The 19,919-nt window shown below is 46.3% G+C and overlaps 1 protein-coding gene across 1 annotated transcript in view; it reads right to left on the bottom strand.

The window, feature by feature from the left end:
- LOC132406526 (mitochondrial adenyl nucleotide antiporter SLC25A24-like) overlaps nucleotides 1–19,919 on the bottom strand; it is a 56,654-nt gene that overhangs the window by 25,840 nt on the left and 10,895 nt on the right. The window contains exons 2-4 of the mRNA XM_059992319.1: nucleotides 12,072–12,198; nucleotides 3,906–3,993; nucleotides 1,210–1,321 (exon numbers count right to left, since the gene is read on the bottom strand). Coding sequence (XP_059848302.1) covers nucleotides 1,210–1,321; nucleotides 3,906–3,993; nucleotides 12,072–12,198 — 327 coding nt within the window. The remainder of the gene's footprint in view (nucleotides 1–1,209; nucleotides 1,322–3,905; nucleotides 3,994–12,071; nucleotides 12,199–19,919) is intronic.

Raw genomic sequence — 19,919 nt, 5'->3', positions numbered from 1 at the left:
CTCAGGCACTCTCTGTATCTGTGCATGCACTCTCGCTCCACAACTGCTTCAGTTTCCTCACGCATCCCAAGGCAGATCAATTGCCTGGTGCGTTTCCCCTTAGTATTAGTTAAGAGCAAACAGAAGCAAAGGAGAGTTGATGGGCATGCGAGAGAGAGGTAACATGGTGGGGATGTCGTGTGAATAATGGAATTAATCTGCTGGGGATTAGTATGGACCTGTTGGGCTGAGTGACTTCCTCTTGTGTAACTAATGTTGGTGTCACACATTGATTATTAAAGAGAGAGACAGTGAACAAATCTGCTGTGTAATGCTCTCAGTGTCAGTTCAGTGCGAGTGGAATCAACGTCCATACAGGTGATGACTGGATACTTCCAATGGCCTTTCTGGGTCAGAGATCAGCAGGGTGACCAAACCTCCAGGACTGAAGTCTTCAGGAATCAAAGATTATTTTCAAAGACAGTAAAATACCAGATGGGAGACAACTGAATAAATAAAAACAGCTATGGTTCTTTCATCAGCTGGCTTAGAAAATAACTGAGAATTAGGACTGCAGGAATGGGAATGACATTTGAAGAAACATTTTCTGAATCAATGAGGTAAATAGAATAACATTGCGATGCACATGTCAGCTGACCAATGGAAGTGTAGAAGCCATGTATCTGCTCTCTATCTGTATTGTATTGTGTTGTGCATTTATCATGGTAACTAGTCACATGAGTGGGGGCATGGTAAATGCAAAGGGAATAAGTCACGTATTCGTGCTTTGTTCATCGCAGTTTGTAGTAGCTGGGGACCAGTGGAGGTCAGATCTTTTGCTGATGATCAATTGCGCTCAGCTTACAATTGGGTACACTTAAGATTTGTCGCTCCAGGATTGTATGTTTGCTAATTGGCAATAAAGGATCAAAATACATATTCTCAACTTTTGGAACAATCATTATTGGAGTGAGGGGACATCATGAATGTTTAACAGATCCATGGGGCCACTGGCAATGGGTACACACAGATGCCCAGTCAAGTTCGACAACTAATAGTAGGAACAAGTAAAGAGGATGTCACGAGGATGGGCAGATGCCCAATGACAGAAGCCGGGGGTGGGGGGATGGGTGGAATGCTTCATAAGATCCACAAGAATGCAATTCAGGTTGAAAACCCACTTGGCCAGCAACATGTGGGGGCATCTTTAACGCTGGGTACTGCACTTACCGTCGAGTGTTTCCAGTGTTCCACAATCTCCTCCATTTTAGAGAGCGGGTTAAAGATGAAATGGTCTCGAAATTCAGTCCAGTCCACTGTAATCGTCCCATCCTTGTCCATACTGAGGAAGAAATTGGAGAAACCCTCAGAAAATTTAGTGTCAATGATAGCAATCATGCAGTAGCTCCATCCTCTGCAGCCAATGTGAAATTGTCTCCTTCCAACCCACTGCAATGTGCTTGAGGGTGGACACCGTTGTCCCCATACGACACAGGGAAATACAGAGGCGCAGAATCACTTACAACATGTGCAGCTGGTTCCTTCAGCTAATGACACTGCTGTATGTGAATGACTCATATGTACATTTTAGATATTTACACATCATACACTTACATATAGACCATAAGATATAGGAGCTGAATTAGGCCACTTGACCCATCGAGTCTGCTCCACCATTTCATCATGGCTGATCCAATTTTGCTCTCAGCCCTAATCTCCTGCCTTCTCCTTGTGTCCCTTCATGCCCTGACCAATCAAGAACCTATAAACCACTGCCTTAAATATACATAAAGACTGTGGCAAAGAATTCCACAGCTTCACCGCCCTCTGGCTAAAGAAATTCCTCCTCATCTCCATTCTAAAAGGATGCCCTCAATTGTGAGACAGTTTCCTCTCCCAGAGAAAACATGATTTCCACATCCACTCTATTAAGGCCTTTCAATATTCGATAGGTTTCAATAAGGTCACCCTTCATTCTTCTGAATTCTAGTGAATATAAGCCCGGAGACATCAAGTGTTCCAGACATTCAATCCTGGAATAATTTTTGTGAATATTATGGAGATGAGGAGGAATTTCTTTAGCCAGAGGGCGGTGAAGCTGTGGAATTCTTTGCCACAGGTGGCTGTGGAGGCCATGTCTTTATGTATATTTAAGGCAGTGGTTTATAGATTCTTGATTGGTCAATATATAGCTTTAAGCCACATATATGACAAGAAAGATTGACTTTCACATCCACTTTATTCACAGATTTTGTGAATCAATTCAGTCTTCTGAAAGAAAGCTCTTGACTTGAGGTGTCCTTTCTTGACACGTTTCAACAGCATATCAAGCTCTCCATCCAGACATCTGGGACTGATCTGGGGATGGGTGAGACAGGGAGACGTAATGATAGGATGCAGTCTGTGTGTTTATTGATTAAGACACAGCAGGAGACAGGCCATTCCAGCCCTTCAAGGGGAACCATGCAGTAATCTCCCAATTTAATCTGAGCATAATCACGGGAAAATTTACACTGACCAAATAACCTACCTTGGACTGTGGGAAGAAACCGGAGCACCTGGACTCATAGCAGGCTGCAGCGGGAATTGAACCTGGGTTGCCGGGACTGTAAAGCATTGTCATAACCACTACACTAATGTACCGCCCCATTGTAACTGTGTCATGGAGCTGAGAGAAGAGAAAAACATGGTTTCATATTTACAACAAAAGGAACAATGATGAAAGGGAGTGTCTCATTGTCGGAGGGACAGTACCGAGGGAGTGTCTCGCTGTCGGAGGGACGGTACCACGGAAGTGTCTCGCTGTCGGAGGGACGGTACTGAGGGAGGGTCACACTGTCAGAGAGACGGTACCGAGGGAGTGTCACACTGTCAGAGGGACAGTACTGAGGGAGTGTCACACTGTCAGAGGGACAGTACTGAGGGAGTGTCACGCTGTCGGAGGGACGGTACCTAGGGAGTGTCACACTGTCAGAGTGACAGTACTGAGGGAGTGTCACACTGTCAGAGGGACAGTACTGAGGGAGTGTCACACTGTCAGAGGGACAGTACTGAGGGAGTGTCACACTGTCAGAGGGACAGTACTGAGGGAGTGTCACACTGTCAGAGGGACAGTACTGAGGGAGTGTCACGCTGTCGGAGGGACGGTACCGAGGGAGTATCACACTGTCAGAGGGACAGTACTGAGGGAGTGTCTCACTGTCAGAGTGACAGTACCTATGCAGTCACAGGCACGGTACTGTGAGAGTTTAGGAGATGGTCCATAGTTAGATAGGATTCTAAGTTTGGAGTATCAGTACTGAGAACCATGTCCTGCGATGATCAGTCTGCACAGTCAGAGGGAGTGGTGCTCTATCAAATGGGACTAGCAAGTCAGTGCAGAGGGTTGCTCTTTCTGAGAAGGAACACAAAGTTCTCTTGGTTGGATATAAGTGTTCCCACAGCTACAGGAGGAAGAGAGGCAGGGTTTGTACTCCAAGATCAGTCTAACTCGTACCTTTTGCTCCTCAATTTTCCATCAGCCGTGTGCCTGTCCAGGAGTTTCTTAAATGTCCACAATATACCTGTCTTTGCCCGCGCACCCTAACAAAGAATTGCATCGCACACACCATTCTATGTGTAAAATCACCTCTGACATCTCCCCTCTGCTCTTCTCCAAGCACCTTTAAATTACACCCCTTTGGTATTAGCCATTTCCACCCTGGGATAACGTCTCTGCTATTCACTCCATCTCTGCCTGTTTTCTCTCAATGGGGGCAGTAAATGGTATTCTTGAGTTTGTATAAATGAGGGGTGGGAAAGGGAGATGTATGAATGGAGGTGGGGTAAGGAATTGCTCACCAATTACAGCCCCCATTGTCCGAGATGGAATGGGGAGAAGAGCATCACAAAGTGAGATCCCTGGCTTACTGCACTTTGCATCTTACCTCAGCAAGATCTTCTCAGCTTGCTGGCGAGTGATCGTGATGCCCTGGTTCAAAAGAGCCTGCTGAATCTCGTAGGCATCGATTTCCCCTGGTCAAAGGCAGCACAATAAGAAAGAAAAGACAGTCTGAAGCAGGCCAAATGGGAAGCATTCCTGGTTATTTCAGTTTAATTAATTCCAGACATGCCTTCTTTAAAACCACACACTCACAATACTGAAGGACCACAGCAGGTCAGGCTGCATTTGTGGAAGTGAATAAGCAGTCTGTGTTTCCAGCTGAGATCTTTCTTCCAGATGAAAAGTACAGCGAAGACGCCAGAATAAGAATATGAGGGGAGGAGAAGGAGGATAGTTAGACAGTGATAGGTGAAGCCAGGTAGGTAGGAAAGATAGCGGGCTGCAGAGGAAGGGATCTGATAGGAGAGAACAGTGGACCGTGGGTGAAAGGGAAGGAGGAGGTCACTAAAGGGGAAGTGATAGGCAGGCGAGAGGAGGCGAGGCCAGTGTGGGGACAAGAAGGAAGGGGGAGGAAATTTTCTTTACCGAAAGGAGAAATCAATATTCATGCCATCAGGTTGGAGGCTATGCAGATGAAATATAGGTGTTGCTCTTCCACCCTGAATGTGGCCATAGACCGACATGTCAGAACGGGAATGGGTTTCATCATTAAAGCGTTGGGCCAGCAGGAAGTTCCGCTTGTGGCAGACGGTGCAGGGGCGCTGGACGATGCGGTCTCCCAACTTACAACAGTTCTCAGCAACGTACAGGAGGCCACATTGGGAGCAGCGGGTACAACAGACGGTTCCGGCAGATTCACAGACGAATCATTGCCTCACCAGGAATGGCTGTTTGGGGCCCTAACTGGAGGTGGGGGAGGAGGTGAAGGGGCAGGTGTAGCACTTGGGCCACTTGAAGGAATAAATGCTTGGAGGGAGTTTAGTCGGGAGGGACAAATGGACGAGGGAATTGTGGAGGGAGCAATCCCTGCGGAAAGCAGAGGGAGGGAAAGGTAAAGCTGTGTTTCGTGTCAGGATCCCTTAGGAGATGGCAGAAGTTGCGGAGGATGATGCATTGGATGCAGAGGCTCATGGTGTGGTAGGTGAGGACAAGAGGAACTCTATCACTGTTCAGGCAGCGGGAAGATGTGGTGAGCATGGATGTTTGGGAGATGGAGGAGATGCAGGTGAGGGCGGTATCAATATTTATTTAAATATCCCAAACAGAGAGCAGTAAAGAGTCACTGCATTGCCACACATCAGTCAGATTGGGTAAGGAGAGCAAGTCCTTTCCTCAGTGAACAGGAGGGTCCTTGCAACAATTCATGATCACCAGTACAGATGGATATTAATACTTCCTTACAATTTCCGAGGTCATTCGGCCTGACAAGTCTATTCTGGCTCTCAGAGCAACCTCAACTGTTACATTCCCCAGCCTATTTATCCAACTATTTTATTTAGAGATACAGTGAGAAACAGAAGCTTCAGCCAGCGATTTGCACCGCCCAGCAGCACACATGAGCCTAATCACAGGACAATTTACAATGACCAGTTAACCTACTAACCGGTATGTCTTTGGACTGTGGGAGGAAACGGGAGCACCCGGAGGAAATCCACGTGGTCACAGGGAGAAAGTACAAGCTCCTTACAGACAGCAGTGGGAATTGAACTCTGAATCCCTGAGCTGTAATTACGAATTGATAACCGCTACGCTACCCTTGATTATTTCCCTGCAACCTGTTCTCTCCCACTTGACCGACCTGATTCAAACCCACCTCTCCTTGGTGGCAATTCACAGCAGCCAGCAGGAGCTGTGGGTGGAGCGCAGATCACCCTGGGGAACCCAGTGCTCTCAGAGAGAAGATGCAACAGGTCAGTTTCAAATCCAAATTCATGGAGCTGTGAGCCTTTTAAAATCCCCAGGTGCTTTTGCAAGATGTAACCTCACGAATTATTAGTTTTGACCGATAGGTTACAAGACCATGATCTTATCTATCACCCCCCACCCCCCCACACACACACAATCTCTTTCAGTTGGCACAGAGTATTTCCTGGCAATGACTTTCCCCTCAACCCTTTCATCCACCCCTAGCACCTTTCAAATTGAAGAAGAAATAGTAGGAGGCCAGGACAAACATAGTGAGGCCATTCAGCCGATCCGAGCCCAGACCATTCAAATAGAAACATAGAAAATAGGAGCAGGAGTAGACCATTCGGCCCTTTGAGCCTGCACCACAATTCAGTATGATCATGGCTGATCATCCAACTCAGAACCCTGTACCTGCTTTCTCTCCATACCCTCTGATAACCTTTAGCCACAAGGGCCATATCTAACTTCCTCTTAAATATAGCCAATGAACTGGCCTCAACTGTTTCCTGTGGCAGAGAATTCCACAGATTCACCACTCTCTGTGTGAAGAAGTTTTTCCTCATCTTGGTCCTAAAAGGCTTCCCCTTTATCCTTAAACTGTGACCCCTCGTTCTGGACTTCCCCAACATCGGAAACAATCTTCCTGCATCTAGCCTGTCCAATCCCTTTAGAATTTTATACGTTTCAATAAGATCCCCCCTCAATCTTCTAAATGCCAGTGAGTATAAACCTAGTCAATCCAATCTTTCTTCATATGAAAGTTCTGCCATCCCAGGAATCAATTTGCTGAACCTTCTCTGTACTCCCTCTATGGCAAGAATGTCTTTCCTCAGATTAGGGGACCAAAACTGCACACAATATTCTAGGTGCAGTGTCACCAAGGCCTTGTACAACTGCAGTAGAACCTCCCTGCTCCTGTACTCAAATCCTTTTGCTATGAATGCCAACATACCATTTGCCTTTTTCACCGCCTGCTGTACCTGCATGCCCACCTTCAATGACTGGTGTACAATGACACCCAGGTCTCGTTGCATCTCCCCTTTTCCTAATCGGCCACCATTCAGATAATAATCTGTTTTCCTGATCTTGCAACCAAAGTGGATAACCTCACATTTATCCACATTAAATTGCATCTGCCATGAATTTGCCCACTCACCTAACCTATCCAAGTCACCCTGCATCCTCTTAGCATCCTCCTCACAGCTAACACCGCCGCCCAGCTTCGTGTCATCCGCAAACTTGGAGATGCTGCATTTAATAATGCATTTAATGGAGTGAAAGCAAGTTTCCTCTGGTCCCAGAAGGAGAAGCATGGTTGACACCTTGGAACATAGCAAATATCTAGAAAAGCCAGCGTGATGTGAGCTTTATTGCAAAGGCTTTGGAATACAAAAAGTCGGGAGGTCGTGCTAAAATTGCACTGTTTAGCCAAGGTCACACTTGGGACACTGCATACAGGTCTGATCTTCTTCGTTAAGGAAGGATGTTGGAGACCGTGAACTGAGAGTGCACTCAATTGTATTCAGGGATAAAGGGGTTAAAGATCAGAACCAGAATCAGGTTTTTTGGCACTGACGTTAACCGTGAAATTTGTTGTTTTCGGGCAGCAGTGCAGGCATAACAAATTATGATAAGTTACCATATAAAAGCAAACAGTGCAAAAGTCGTGTTCCTGGGTCATTCAGAAATCTGGTGGCAGAGGAGGAGAAACTGTCCCTCGGTTGTTCAGTGTGGGTCTTCACGCTCCTGTACCTGTTCCCTGATGAGGGCATGTTCTGGATGGTGAGGGCCCTTCATGGTGGGTGTTACCTTCTGAAGATATCCTCAGTGGCAGGGAGGTTTGGTGCCAGAACGGACCTGGCCGAGTCTCCAACTCTTTGCAGCCTCTTCTGATCCCGGGCATCAGAGCCTCCATATCAAGCAGCGGAGAATGCTCCACAGAACATCTGCAGAGATTTACTAGAGTCTTTAGTTACATGGTAAACCTCTTCAAACTCCTAATGAAGTATAGCCACTGTTCATGACTGAATCTATATGGTGGCCCCAGGATCGATCCTCTGAAACGCTGATGCTCAGGAACTTGAAACTGCTCCCCCTTTCCACTGCTGAGGACAGGTGCGTGTTCCTTTACTCTCCCTTCCTGAAGCCCACAATCAGGTCCTTGGTCTTGCTAATGTTAAGTACAAGGTTGTTGCATTACCACTCGACCAGCTGGCCTATTCTGCAGCTGATGCCTCCTCCTCACCATCTGAGTTTCTACCATCAACTTGGTGTTATCTGTGAACTTGTAGATGGCATTTGAGCTGTGCCTGGCCACACAGTCATGGGTGCAGAGAGAGTATCGCGATGGCCTGACCATGCATCCTTGTTCCTATGTTGATTGCCAGTGAGGAGGAAGTGACATTAACGATCCATAATGATTGTCATCTCCCAATGAGGAAGTCAAGGATCCAGTTGCAGAGGGAGATACAGAGGCCCAAGTTTTGAAACTTGCTGATTAGAACCGGGGAGATGATGGTGTTAACCGCTGAGTTGTGATCGTTAAACAGTAGCCTCTTGTAGATACTGCTGGTGTCTAGTAGGTCCAAGGCTGAGTAGAGAGTCAGTGAGATTGTATCTGCTGTAGACCTGTTGTGGTGGTAGGCAAACCACAGTGGGTCCACAGCTCAAGCAGGAGGTAACTTCAGTACCTGTCAAAGTATTTAATCACAGCAGATGTGAGAGCTACCAGATGGAAGTCATTAAGCCAGCTCTCTTTGGGCACTGATACAACTGTTGCCCTTTTGAAGCAGACGTGGACCTCTGATTGCAACATTGAGTGATTGAGGATATCCCACAAGTTGGTTTTCAGTACCCTGCCAGGTACACCACCAAGGCATGATGCCTTGATGGTGTACCTGGCAGGTCTTGCATAAAAGTGTGCCCCTGTTCTTTGGACGTTTATGAAAATGACAGGGGATCTTCATGCAATAAGACTTTCAACCCATTGGTAATGTGAGGATGTGATGTGAGACCTCTGGTAGAGGTCTCTGACACCAAGGGGAATAGTCACAAGATACAAGTTCAGTCATTTAAGATTGAGATGAAGAGGAATTTCTTGTCTCAAAGGGCTATGAATATGGAGTTCTCTGCCCTAGATGCTCAGCCATTCAAGGCTGAGGGAGAGATATACTTCAAACACAAGACAAACAAGGGTTATGAGAAACAGGCAGAAAGCAGAACTCAGATTTGAGAGGCCAAGTGGCTTAACTCTGTTCCTATGTCGTACAATTTTACGGCCTTATGGAGACCAACAGTCACCCGAGCCACAGATCGATTGAATGGTGGAGTAAGATCAAGAGGTCCCTGCTCCTGTTTCTTGGTTCTTGTGGGGAAACTACAATCTTTAGGTACGTTTCCAAGTCACATACTGCTGGAAATATTGAGCTGCTCTTTCATCATTGCTCAGGGCAAGTCCTGAGCTCCACGCTAAGCAGCACCATGGAAACGCCTTCACCACAAGGACGGTCACCATTCAAGAAGGCTGATCAATATTCCTGGGGACAGTTTGTCTTGGGCAGTTAATGCGGTTCCAGTCTCCAGGACAAATTCTTAGAAAGGTGATGAGAAGCAGAATCATAGAGTGAAATCCAGTTAGTGAGACGAAGGTGTGCTGCACCATGTCCTCACTGATGGCTGAATGGGGCTGGAACCCCGCTGTGTCGTCGTTCTGGAAATACAGTGGATTCTGGCTAATTGAGCTCTCAGTTATTTGGGACAAATCTTAAAGAAAAAGTACAAATCAAGAAAATAGCCAGGGCTCTCTTCTGTTATTTGCAACATCACAGCACTGAATTGGGACAGGAGACAGTTTCCAAATAGTGTCAGACGGGAGCACTTGTGTGACCGTTAGACACCACACTGTGCTCAAATAGCATCAGTTACATGTGTCTGCATTCAAAAAGCAGCGATTCTGGTCACGGATAGTTATTGAGAAATAAGCAGTAAGACAATTCGGAACTGACTTGCTCATTGAGGTTTCAAGCATTCAGGCTTGGAGATGCCAGGAACAGCCAGAGGAGAAAATGAAATGATTTCACTCCTTCAACAAGTTAGGAGCCACAAAGAATTTGTGAATTCATCTTGAATGTTACAATTAAAGTGAAGATTTGGAGGATGCAATCATCAAAAATTGTATGAAGGCAGTCCATTACCTGCACTAGGTGTCTGCACTGATTTTGTTCATTTATATCAAAAGAGCACAGCAGTGTACACTGGATGAATTCCTTCAACTGTAACCATTAGGAACTAACACACAGACTTATAGTTCTTTAGTAGTTTTGATAGTGTTCTAATTTGTTCTGTATTTCATTGAAATACATAATTTGTTACACAATTGAACAATAGCTTGTCTTTTTTATACCTTTTTAACTCCTTCCATGAAACCTTGGCTAACTAGGGCAGCTGCTTAATTGTAGGGTCAAAATGTACCGGTCCCGATGTGTCCCAATTAACTGGGACCATCTGTGCTGTCAAAAGGACAACACTGTCTGTACGGGTCAGGGTCAGGCTGGATATCAGAGCAGGGGGGAGCTGCGGCCCCACAGTGTCATAAATCCAAGTCCAAGGTTAAGATTCAAGATTCAAGTTTATTTATCACGTGTAGACTGAAACGTGCAGTGAAATGTAGCACTTGCATTAACACACCTCAGGTTGTGCTTAGCCCAGCCCCCAACTGTCATCACACATTCCTGCGCCAACGTACCACGCTCACAGTGCTCAGCACAACACAACAAGCAACAAAACAACAGCAGCAAGACAAGCCCCATTCCTCCCTCCCACCCATGCACATATAGAGTCCTCCAAGCCCAGGACAGGCCACGTTCTTTGGTCTCCAGCCTCCAGTGAATTCACACTCAGACCCAGCCTCATAGACTCTGGGGTTCGGCCTCCTCAGTAGACTCTGGGCTGTGACCAACAGGCCTCAACACTGGGAATTCAACCCTCTGGCCTCGATGCTCAACAGGGACCCCAAGCACCAGCCTCAAGCTCCAGTCTCACTGATTCGTGAACTCAGGGGTTCCTCAGACCACATTCCGCCTGCCCGCATGGAACTCCAACTACAGAACCCGCGGACCCTGGGTGTGATTTGTCACCAGCCCACACTGACACAGCTCTGCCAGACCAATATCCAGCCAGACATCCACAACACTGGCCTTCCAACACAAGTCAAGTCACTTTTTTATTGTCAGGAGGGAGAAGAGATTGTAGGAGGGGTGCATGGAGTAAAGACTTAAGACTCTGGCCTGACCTCTAATTCCCCCACATCCCCTTCTCTAAACCCTAACTCCTCTCCCTGTCCCCAAAACTATCTCTACATACCAAAACAAAAACTAAAGAACAACTAACTGGACAGTGATTCATGTCACCATCATAGAATCCTGACCTTGGCTGCTGTCTTTGTGGACATTGCATGTTCTCCCTTTGCAGATAATCCTGTTTCCTCACCAAAGACGGACAGGCCAGCGGGTTAAAGCAAGGATATAATGTTGAGGCTTTATGAAGCACTGGTGAGGCCTCACTTGGAGTATTGTGAGCAGGTTTGGGCCCCTTATCCTCGAAAGGATGTGCTGACACTGGAGAGGGTTCAAAGGAGCTTCACAAAAATGATTCTAGGATTGAATGGCTTGTCATATGAGGAGTGTTTGATGGCTCTGGATCTGTATTACTGGAATTCAGAAGAATGAGGGGGAAAACTCATTGAAACCTATCAAATATTGAAAGGCCTCGATAGAGTAGATTTGGTGAGGATGTTTCCTGTGGTCTAAGATCAGAGGACATAGCCTCAGAATAGAGGGATGTCCTTTTAGAATGGAGATGAGGAGGAGGAATTTCTTTAGCCAGAGAGTGAAATTTGTTGCCACAGGTGACTATGAAGGCAAAGTCATTGGGTATATTTAAGGCAGAGGCTGAAAAATTCTTGATTAGTCAGGGCATGAAGGGATACGAGAAGAAGGCAGGAGATTGAGACTAAGTGGGAAAATGGATGTGTTGTGATGAAATAATGGAGCAGACTCAATAGGCCCAATGGCCTAATTCTGCTCCTATATCTTATGGTCTTAATTGGTCAGCCTAAACTGCCCCTAGAGCAGGTGGGAGGTATCAGAATAGGGGGAATGGGAAGTTAGTAGAAGCACAGATTAGTGTCATTGGTTTGTGGTCCACACGGACTCAGTGGACGAAAGGTTCTGGTTCTATGCAGTATCTCCCTCTGACTCTATGGTTAACTGGAGCTGCTGAGAGCAGTTGATGTCATAAATACCATCATTGTTCTGGTCAAGGCTCTTAAACACCAGCTTGAGCTTCCTCTCGTGCTGTCGCAGGTACTCCGTGAACTCGGACAGGTTCAGCTGTCCGTCCTGATTCGTGTCCCCCGATCGGAGGATCTCCTGGGAGGAATGAGCAGAGGGTTTGGAGAGAAATGAGACATAAAAAACTTATCTAGAAGGATTGAGAAGATTTCACACCCAGCCAAATGTGCTTTTAAACCATATTCAGGATGTTGCTCTTTCCTGCTCATTTTTTGCCTGTTTTTTTTCGAGGCTGAGTTGCTAGCTCGACGCTCAGCCCAGCACAGATGGGAAGCATGCAAGGAGCTGGCCGGATTTGAACACAGGACCACTCGCCTCAAAGTCTGATGTGGATCCCACTACACCACCAGCTGCTTTCAGGATGTGCACACCACTGGCTAATGCCACCGTTTATCTTCTATCCTTTATTCACTATCCATCATTAATAACAGTGGCTTTGGAGTCAGATACAATTATAGAGGCACAGAAATTCAATCATGGAGCCACAAAAAATGCATCATCCATCAGGGACCCCCACCATACAGGCCATACTCTCTTCCTGCTTTGGCCATCAGGCAGGAGGCACAGGAGCCTTAGGTCCCACACCAGCAAGTTCAGGAACAGTTAATACCCTGCAACCATCAGGCTCCTGGAGCAGTGCAGACAGCTTCACTCATCTTAACACTGAACTCGTTGTGTATTTCATGTTTGGGTAATTTTTATTATATATTGTCTGATTCAGCATTTTTGTATGTTTAAGTAATTCATTAGAGGTTCTACACAAAACACGTTAATTGCATCAAGTATGTGCTTGCTTCGCTTTAAGACAAAATTATCCCCCGATTCCCTAAGCCCCATGCCTTTCTTCGAAATAGTCACAAAACCTATCGGAACTGATCACTGAATACAACCTAGGGCTTACTTTCAAGGACTCCACAACTCATGCTCTGTTCTTATTTATTGACTGATTATTGATTGATTATCGATCTATTTACAGGTATTTACTTATGGTATTTGCAGTTTGTCTCCTTTTTCCCCATTGGTTGCTTGTCAGTCTTAGTGTGTAGATTTTCATTGATTATACTGTATTACTTTGTTCTACTGCAAATGCCAGTGAGAACATAAATCTGTACTTTGGTAATAAATTTACTTCAAATTTGGCATCTTAAAACTGGCCCACCAAGTGCGCATAACATCAAGCGTCTGCTTACACACTTCCATATTGAAATGCCCCAAGATTCTTCTACACACCCACACTGTAAGGGCAATTCCTAGCCGCCAATTAACATTCCACATACCCAGGTCTTCAGAAAGTGGAGGAAACTGCAGGACCCACAGGAAACCCACATGGTCACAGGGAAAACATGCAAACTCCACATAGACAGCACCTGGGGTCAGGATTGAACCTGTGTCCCTGAAGCTGTCAGCCTCTGCTCGACATATTGTGTAAGGATGGCAGGATTGCTTCTCAGCAACCCAATAATCCTGTGATTACCAAAGCCCCCTCGCTAAATGTACAAGTTCATACTCGGGCGCCATTGCGCGTAATGTTTAATGCAATGCTATTACAGCTCAGGGCTTTCTGGAGTTCGGAGGTTAATTCCGATGCCCGCGTAAGGAGTTTGTACATTCTCCATGTGCCTGCATGTTTCCTTTGGGTGCTCCAGTTTCCTCTTGCTGTCCAAAGACCTACCGGTTGGTAGGTTAATTGGTCGTTATGAGTTGTCCTGTGACTAGATTAGAGTTAAATAGGTGGGTTACTGGCTAGATTCAAGATTCAAAAACTTTGTTGTTATTCCAACCATACATTAGCCCTGCAGGGCAGAATGAGCCAGCGTTTTCCAGGGGCAAATGCAATCATAATATAACAAATGCAACAAGTAGTAAACACAACAATAAATAGTAAAACACAACAGCCACATGTCAGTTAAAATCAAGTTAAAAGTGTCCAAAGCAGAGTCAGGTAGAACAGCTATTCAGCAGTCTGACTGCTTGTGGGAGGAAGCTGTCTAGTAGCCTTGTGGTTTTTGTTTTGATGCTTCTGTAATGTTTGCTTGATGGCAGAACAGTTGATGGAGAGTGTATGAGGGGTCTTTAATGATGTACCATGTCTTCTGGAGGAATCGACTCTGAAAGAGGTCTTTGAAAGAGGCTACTGTGGCTTGTTGGGCCGAAAGGGCCATTTTCACACTGTATAAATAAACTTTCCCGCTGTGTGGTGGGATTTGAACCCATGTCCCTCAATCAATAGTCCTGGTTTCTATGCCCCAGAATTACCCCTACATTACCAGAACCTGTTAGGCTACAATGGTTGTCAACAAAGCCAATAGATATCAGCCTGGTGAAAACAAACAGTTCGATGGGAGTAGACAGTGTATATGACTCAGCACAGACTAGACGGGCCGAAGGGTGTGCTGTACTTTTCTGTGACTCTACAATAGTACAGCACAGGTACTGGATGTCATAGATACAGATACAGGTCCTTCAACCCTTCTCACCTGTGCCTGGTTGGGTCTACCTACACCGGGACCAAACCCCTCTTATCCTGTACCTATCGAAGCTTTTCTTAAATGTTCCAATTGAACCTGCGTCCACCAATTCTGCCGGCAGCTCATTCCACACTTACACCACCCTGCAAAGGAAGAAGTCCCCCTCAGATTCCCCTTAAAAATTTCACTTTTCACCCTAAACCTATGACCTCTAGTTCTAGTCTTGTGATCAGTACCGAACATGATGGCAAATTAAACCAAATCTGCTTATTCCTCAATGTGATTCAGTAATTTATAAAGGTTTGACTTGTTAACCTTTACTATAACCCCTTTGATCCTTTGGGTTCATATCTTTGGTTTACAAATCTAGTTTCTTCTGTAAGGAAAGGCTCTCTCTACACAGGAATACATTATCCCAGAATAAACCAGATTCTATTTCACCCAGCCTTTCCAATTACAAACTTTCACATTTTCGTGTGTGTGAGCACACATGCACCACTCAATATTTCCAGCACATTCAGAATCTCTTGTGATTATAATTTGCAGCATTTTGAGCTTATCCCTTAGATTTCCAGAACCTGCAGCATTATTTTAATCTCACAGAATGTCTGCTGCTGTTTTAAAACAAAATCTTACCTGCCAAAGGCCTGAACATGGGTACTCGACTCTCATCAGACTGGCTGCAATCACTATGAATGAGAGATCTGCAGTTGCTGCAATGGCCAGGAATTGCCATTTGGGGGCGCCGCTACCTCAGATGATGGAATATGGAGAAACTACACTCTGAGGAATTCTGTACATAGAGCAATCTCGGGGGTGGGGGAGAAGAAAGACAGTATGTCGACTTTTTTGGTCGAAACCCTGCCTCAATTTCTCTTATTTTCTCCCTGCCATTCACCCCACTGAGTCCATGGCAACCCTTAGAATATTTTCATGCTTCCTATTGGCTACAAACCATCCTACGACCACAAATGTTCTTGGCAAATTTTTCCTAGAAGAGGTTTGTCATTGCCTTCTCCTGACAGTGTCTTTACAAGATAGGAGACTCCGGCCATTATCAATACTCTTCAAATATTGTCTGCTCGGCATCAGTGGTCATATAACCAGGACTTGTGATCTGCACCGGCTGCTCATATGACCATCCACCACCTGCTCCCATGGCTTCACATGGCCCTGATCCGGAGGTGGGCAGGGGTTCTAAGCAGGTGCTGCACCAGGCATGGGCAAACTACGGCCCGCGGGCCGTATGCGGCCCATTAAGCTTTTTAATCCGGCCCGCAGAACTTGATGAAATTATATTAATAAACCTTGTTAACGTTTTTTCCCCACAATTCTGGCGTCTTCCCAATAGATGACGCACTCTATATACATTGACCTTTGTTGAGGTGCAGCGTATTACTCCACATTTGCGCTTTACTTTGTGACCTTGTGGCGACCTATTTCCTGGCACATCCGAACCGGCTCACAATTAGCCAGCGTTCCGGCTAAGGGAGATAGCCTGTGGGGATTTGCGAGCACAGAGCTCCGCATATTGGCGTGCTCTCACTGTTCTGTCATTGTGCGGGTCGTTGTTGAGTTTTGGCACAGGGGACAATTGAATAAGAAGGAGCAGGACAAGCAGACCTGCATCTCCTACCATTTTTGAAATAAAGACAGTCAGGAGGAGAGTGATGATGATAATATCTTGAAGGATAACAGAATTTTCAGTGCTTTAAAATAATAACTGTTACTATTAAAAAAGCTGTATTTTATTCATTTAATTTTCAGTGTTTTAAAAGACATTTCAATAAATAGCTAAATACCATGGGACTTCAAAGACAGATATTTTGTTGTAATGCATTTGTTCATTTTCAATTGAAATTAAAGCACATGTTTTCTACATATCCCATGATATTTTATTTTCTCTTATGAGGTGTATTACCAAAACAGTCCATCCATCTCCTCCTGGTCCGGCCCCCCTGTCAAATTTTAGAACCCTTTGTGGCCCACAAGTCAAAAAGTTTGCCCACCTGGTCTACACTCATGACTATATGGCTAGGCGCAACTCGTACACTGTGCATAAAACAATTGCAGGCCGAATCTCAGGTGGTGATGAGGAGGCACACAGAATTGAGATAGTTAGTGGTGTCGCAGCAACAACTTGGCACTCACTGTAAGACCAAGTGATTGTGGATTCAGACTTTTGCCTGAGTTCATGCACAGAGATGACATGTGTTAGAGGGAGATTGCTAGCACTGAGGGAGGAAGGAAGGGTTTACAAGGAAAGAGGGGGGGAGGGAGAGAGAGGGGGGGGAGAGGGGGAGAGAGAGAAGCTGGGAGGTGAGAGGTAGGAAAGGTAAAGGGCTGGCAAAGAAGGAGTCTGATAGGGGAGGAGAGTGGACTGTGGGAGAAAGGGAAGGAGGAGGAGCGCTGGGGGAGGTGATAAACAGGTGAGGAGAAGAGGAGCGGTGAGAGGGGAGCAAATGAGGAATTGAAGAGGGAAGGGGAGGGGGGAAATTACTGGAAGTTTGAGAAATCGATGCTCATGCCATCAGGCTGGAGACTACACAGATGGAATATGAGGTGTTGTCCCTCAAGCCTGAGAATGGCCTCACCATGGCAGGAGAGGAGGACTTGGACTGAGAATATGAGGTGGAATTAAAATGGTTAGCCACCTGGAAATCCCACTTGTTGTGGATGAAGCAAAGGTGCTTGACAAAGTGGTCCCCCGTCAGTACCTCCAGTTGAACTGTCTTTTGGTGTGCTTTCCCTCTGGCCGTCAGTCTGTGGTTTTGTATTCCCATGTGCTCCTGCTCTACTCCAGCCCCTGTATTACTGACTATCCGTCTCTCACCTGTTTCTCATTATTACCTGTATTGCTGCCACCTGTGTCTCATTGTGCTCCACCTGCCATCTGCCTCTGTTCATTGCTCCATGTATTTCAGTCCTGTGCTTTCACCCGTCTGTTGCCAGATTGTACCAGTGAGTTTTCCTGAGCCTTTCCGGTATTTGTATGTGAATATTAACTCTGCTTGTTTCCTGATTCTGGTTTTTGGATTTCTGTGGATGTTTTGATCTCTGCCTGAACTTTGACATCGACTTTGTTTGCACCTCAGGATTTGTTACTCATTTATATCACTGTGTGCACAGTACTGGGTCTGCGATTGGATCCCTGCTCCAGCGTCCTGACACCCCCAATCTAAGTTGAGTCTTACTAATGTAGTGGAGTTGCATCAGGAGCCCTGGATACAGTAGATGTGCCCCATCAGATTTGTCTCACCTGGAAGGACTGTTTGCAGTTCCAAATGGAGGTGAGGGAGGGGGTGAATGGGCAGGTGACTGAATGGCACAATGCTCTGTTCCACTTGCAATTCCTCAGCAAATGACGCAAGCCACGCCAGCATCCAGAAAGACCCAGACGATGTTTGGGCACAGATGATGATGGGTGGCAAATTACATTCGTGCCTCAAAGTGTCTTCCCACTTTCAACGCACACAAAGTACTGGAGGAACTCTGCAGGCCAGGCAGCATCGATGTGAATCAGTGTCAACATTTCAGACGGAGACACTTCAAAAGGAACTTCTTGTGCTTATGTCCTTCGAACCTCATTGTTATTCATGATCCCTCAGTCCAAAGGTAACTGCGTCCATATATATTGTATATTTATAAATCCTGAGAAAATCCCAGAATTTGCAGGATCACAAACATGCCAGTGGCAGACGCAGATGTTTCCTCAGAGACCACCTGTCTTGGGGGGGGATTATCTTTCTCTCCTACTTCACTCTTTTTCAGCTTTGAGAGCAGGTGATTCTCTTCTGGGTCACTGGGGCCGAGCCTCCATTGTTGACCGATCAAGCCCAGCGCGGTACCTGGATCTGCGTCCTCTTGCTGCCGTGCTCCCAGCACCGCGGTGCCAGAACTCTCACGGCACCATGGACTGGAGATACACTGGGGCTTGAAAACATAGTGGGAGGTGATAATCCAGCCTTGAGACATAACATCTGATCCAATCTGTGTGACAGTTACTGCTTCGAGCTGGTGACATTGGTTTGAGTTCCCATTCGCCCATCCATCTTCTATTTGGTGTCTCATTGATTGATTGGCGTAAAGGAGGAGTAAGCCCTTTGTGCCGTACCGCCCAGCAATCCCCCAAATTACAATTTACAATGACCAATTAACTGACCAACAGGCACGTCTTTGGAATGTGAGACCAAACCGGAGCACCCGGAGGAAACCCACACAGTCACAGGGAGAATGTACAAACTCCTTACAGGCAATGGCGGGAATTGAACCCAGGTCACCTGTACCGTAAAACACTGTGCTAACCGCTATGCTACCGTGCTGCCCCAATAACCCAGAAACATTTTTGTAACAGCCTCTCCAGAATCCGCCAGCTGTTCAACAAGTAGCTGTGGTATACCAGAGAGTCCTTCAGCATGGCAACAGTATCTTTGATCCTCAGGATCTACACCGACTGTCAAACACCCATACACAGAGACATGAGATACTGCAGATGCTGGACATCCAGAGCAATGTGCCGGGGCGCTCAGCGGGCCAGGCAGCACCTGTGGGTGGGGATAAACAGTCGATATTTCGGGCTGAGACCCTTCATCAGGGCTGGAAAGGAAGAGGGATGAAGTCAGAATATGAAGGTGGGAGGAGGAAGTACAAGGTGACAGGTGAAACTGGGAGGGGGGTGAAGCAACGAGCTGGGAAATTAGTTGTTGAGAGAGATAAAGAGCTGGAGAAGGGGGAATCTGAGAGGAGACCATGGAAGAAAGGGAAGGGGAGGAGCACCAGAGGGAGGAGGTGGGCAGGTAAGAAGGTGTGAGAGGGAGACCAGAACGGTTAATGGTAAAGGAGAGGAGAGGGAGGGAATTACCGGAGGTGTGAGAAATCGATGTTCATGTCATCAGGTTGGAGGCTACCCAGACGGAATACAAGCGAGGTGTTGCTTATAAAATGAGGTGAAGCCACATCTGGAGCGTGGCCTCATCGCGGCAGCAGAGGAGGCCACGGACTGACATGGAGCAATGGGAATGGGGAGTAAAACTGAAATGGGTGGTCTGCTGGTTGTTGCAGATGATGCGAAGGTGCTTGGCAAAGTTGTCTCCCAATCGGCGCCGGGTCTCACCGATTCACAGGAGCCCACACCGGGAGCACCCCAATACAGTGATCCCATTTTATCCTTCCCACACCTTGAACAGCTCATCCTGGATCTGCCCACTCACCTCCACACTAGGGACGATTTACTGTGGTTAATTGACCTACCAACCTGTATGGTTTCGGGGAATTGGAGGAAACCAGAGAAACCAGGCCAAATCCACATGATCAAAATTAGAAAGTGCAAAC

This window comes from Hypanus sabinus, chromosome 16 (genome assembly GCF_030144855.1).
Source record: "Hypanus sabinus isolate sHypSab1 chromosome 16, sHypSab1.hap1, whole genome shotgun sequence".
Taxonomy (NCBI): Eukaryota; Metazoa; Chordata; class Chondrichthyes; order Myliobatiformes; family Dasyatidae; genus Hypanus; species Hypanus sabinus.
Note: the sequence above shows the minus strand (reverse complement) of the source record. Positions and strands in the feature narration are given on the sequence as shown.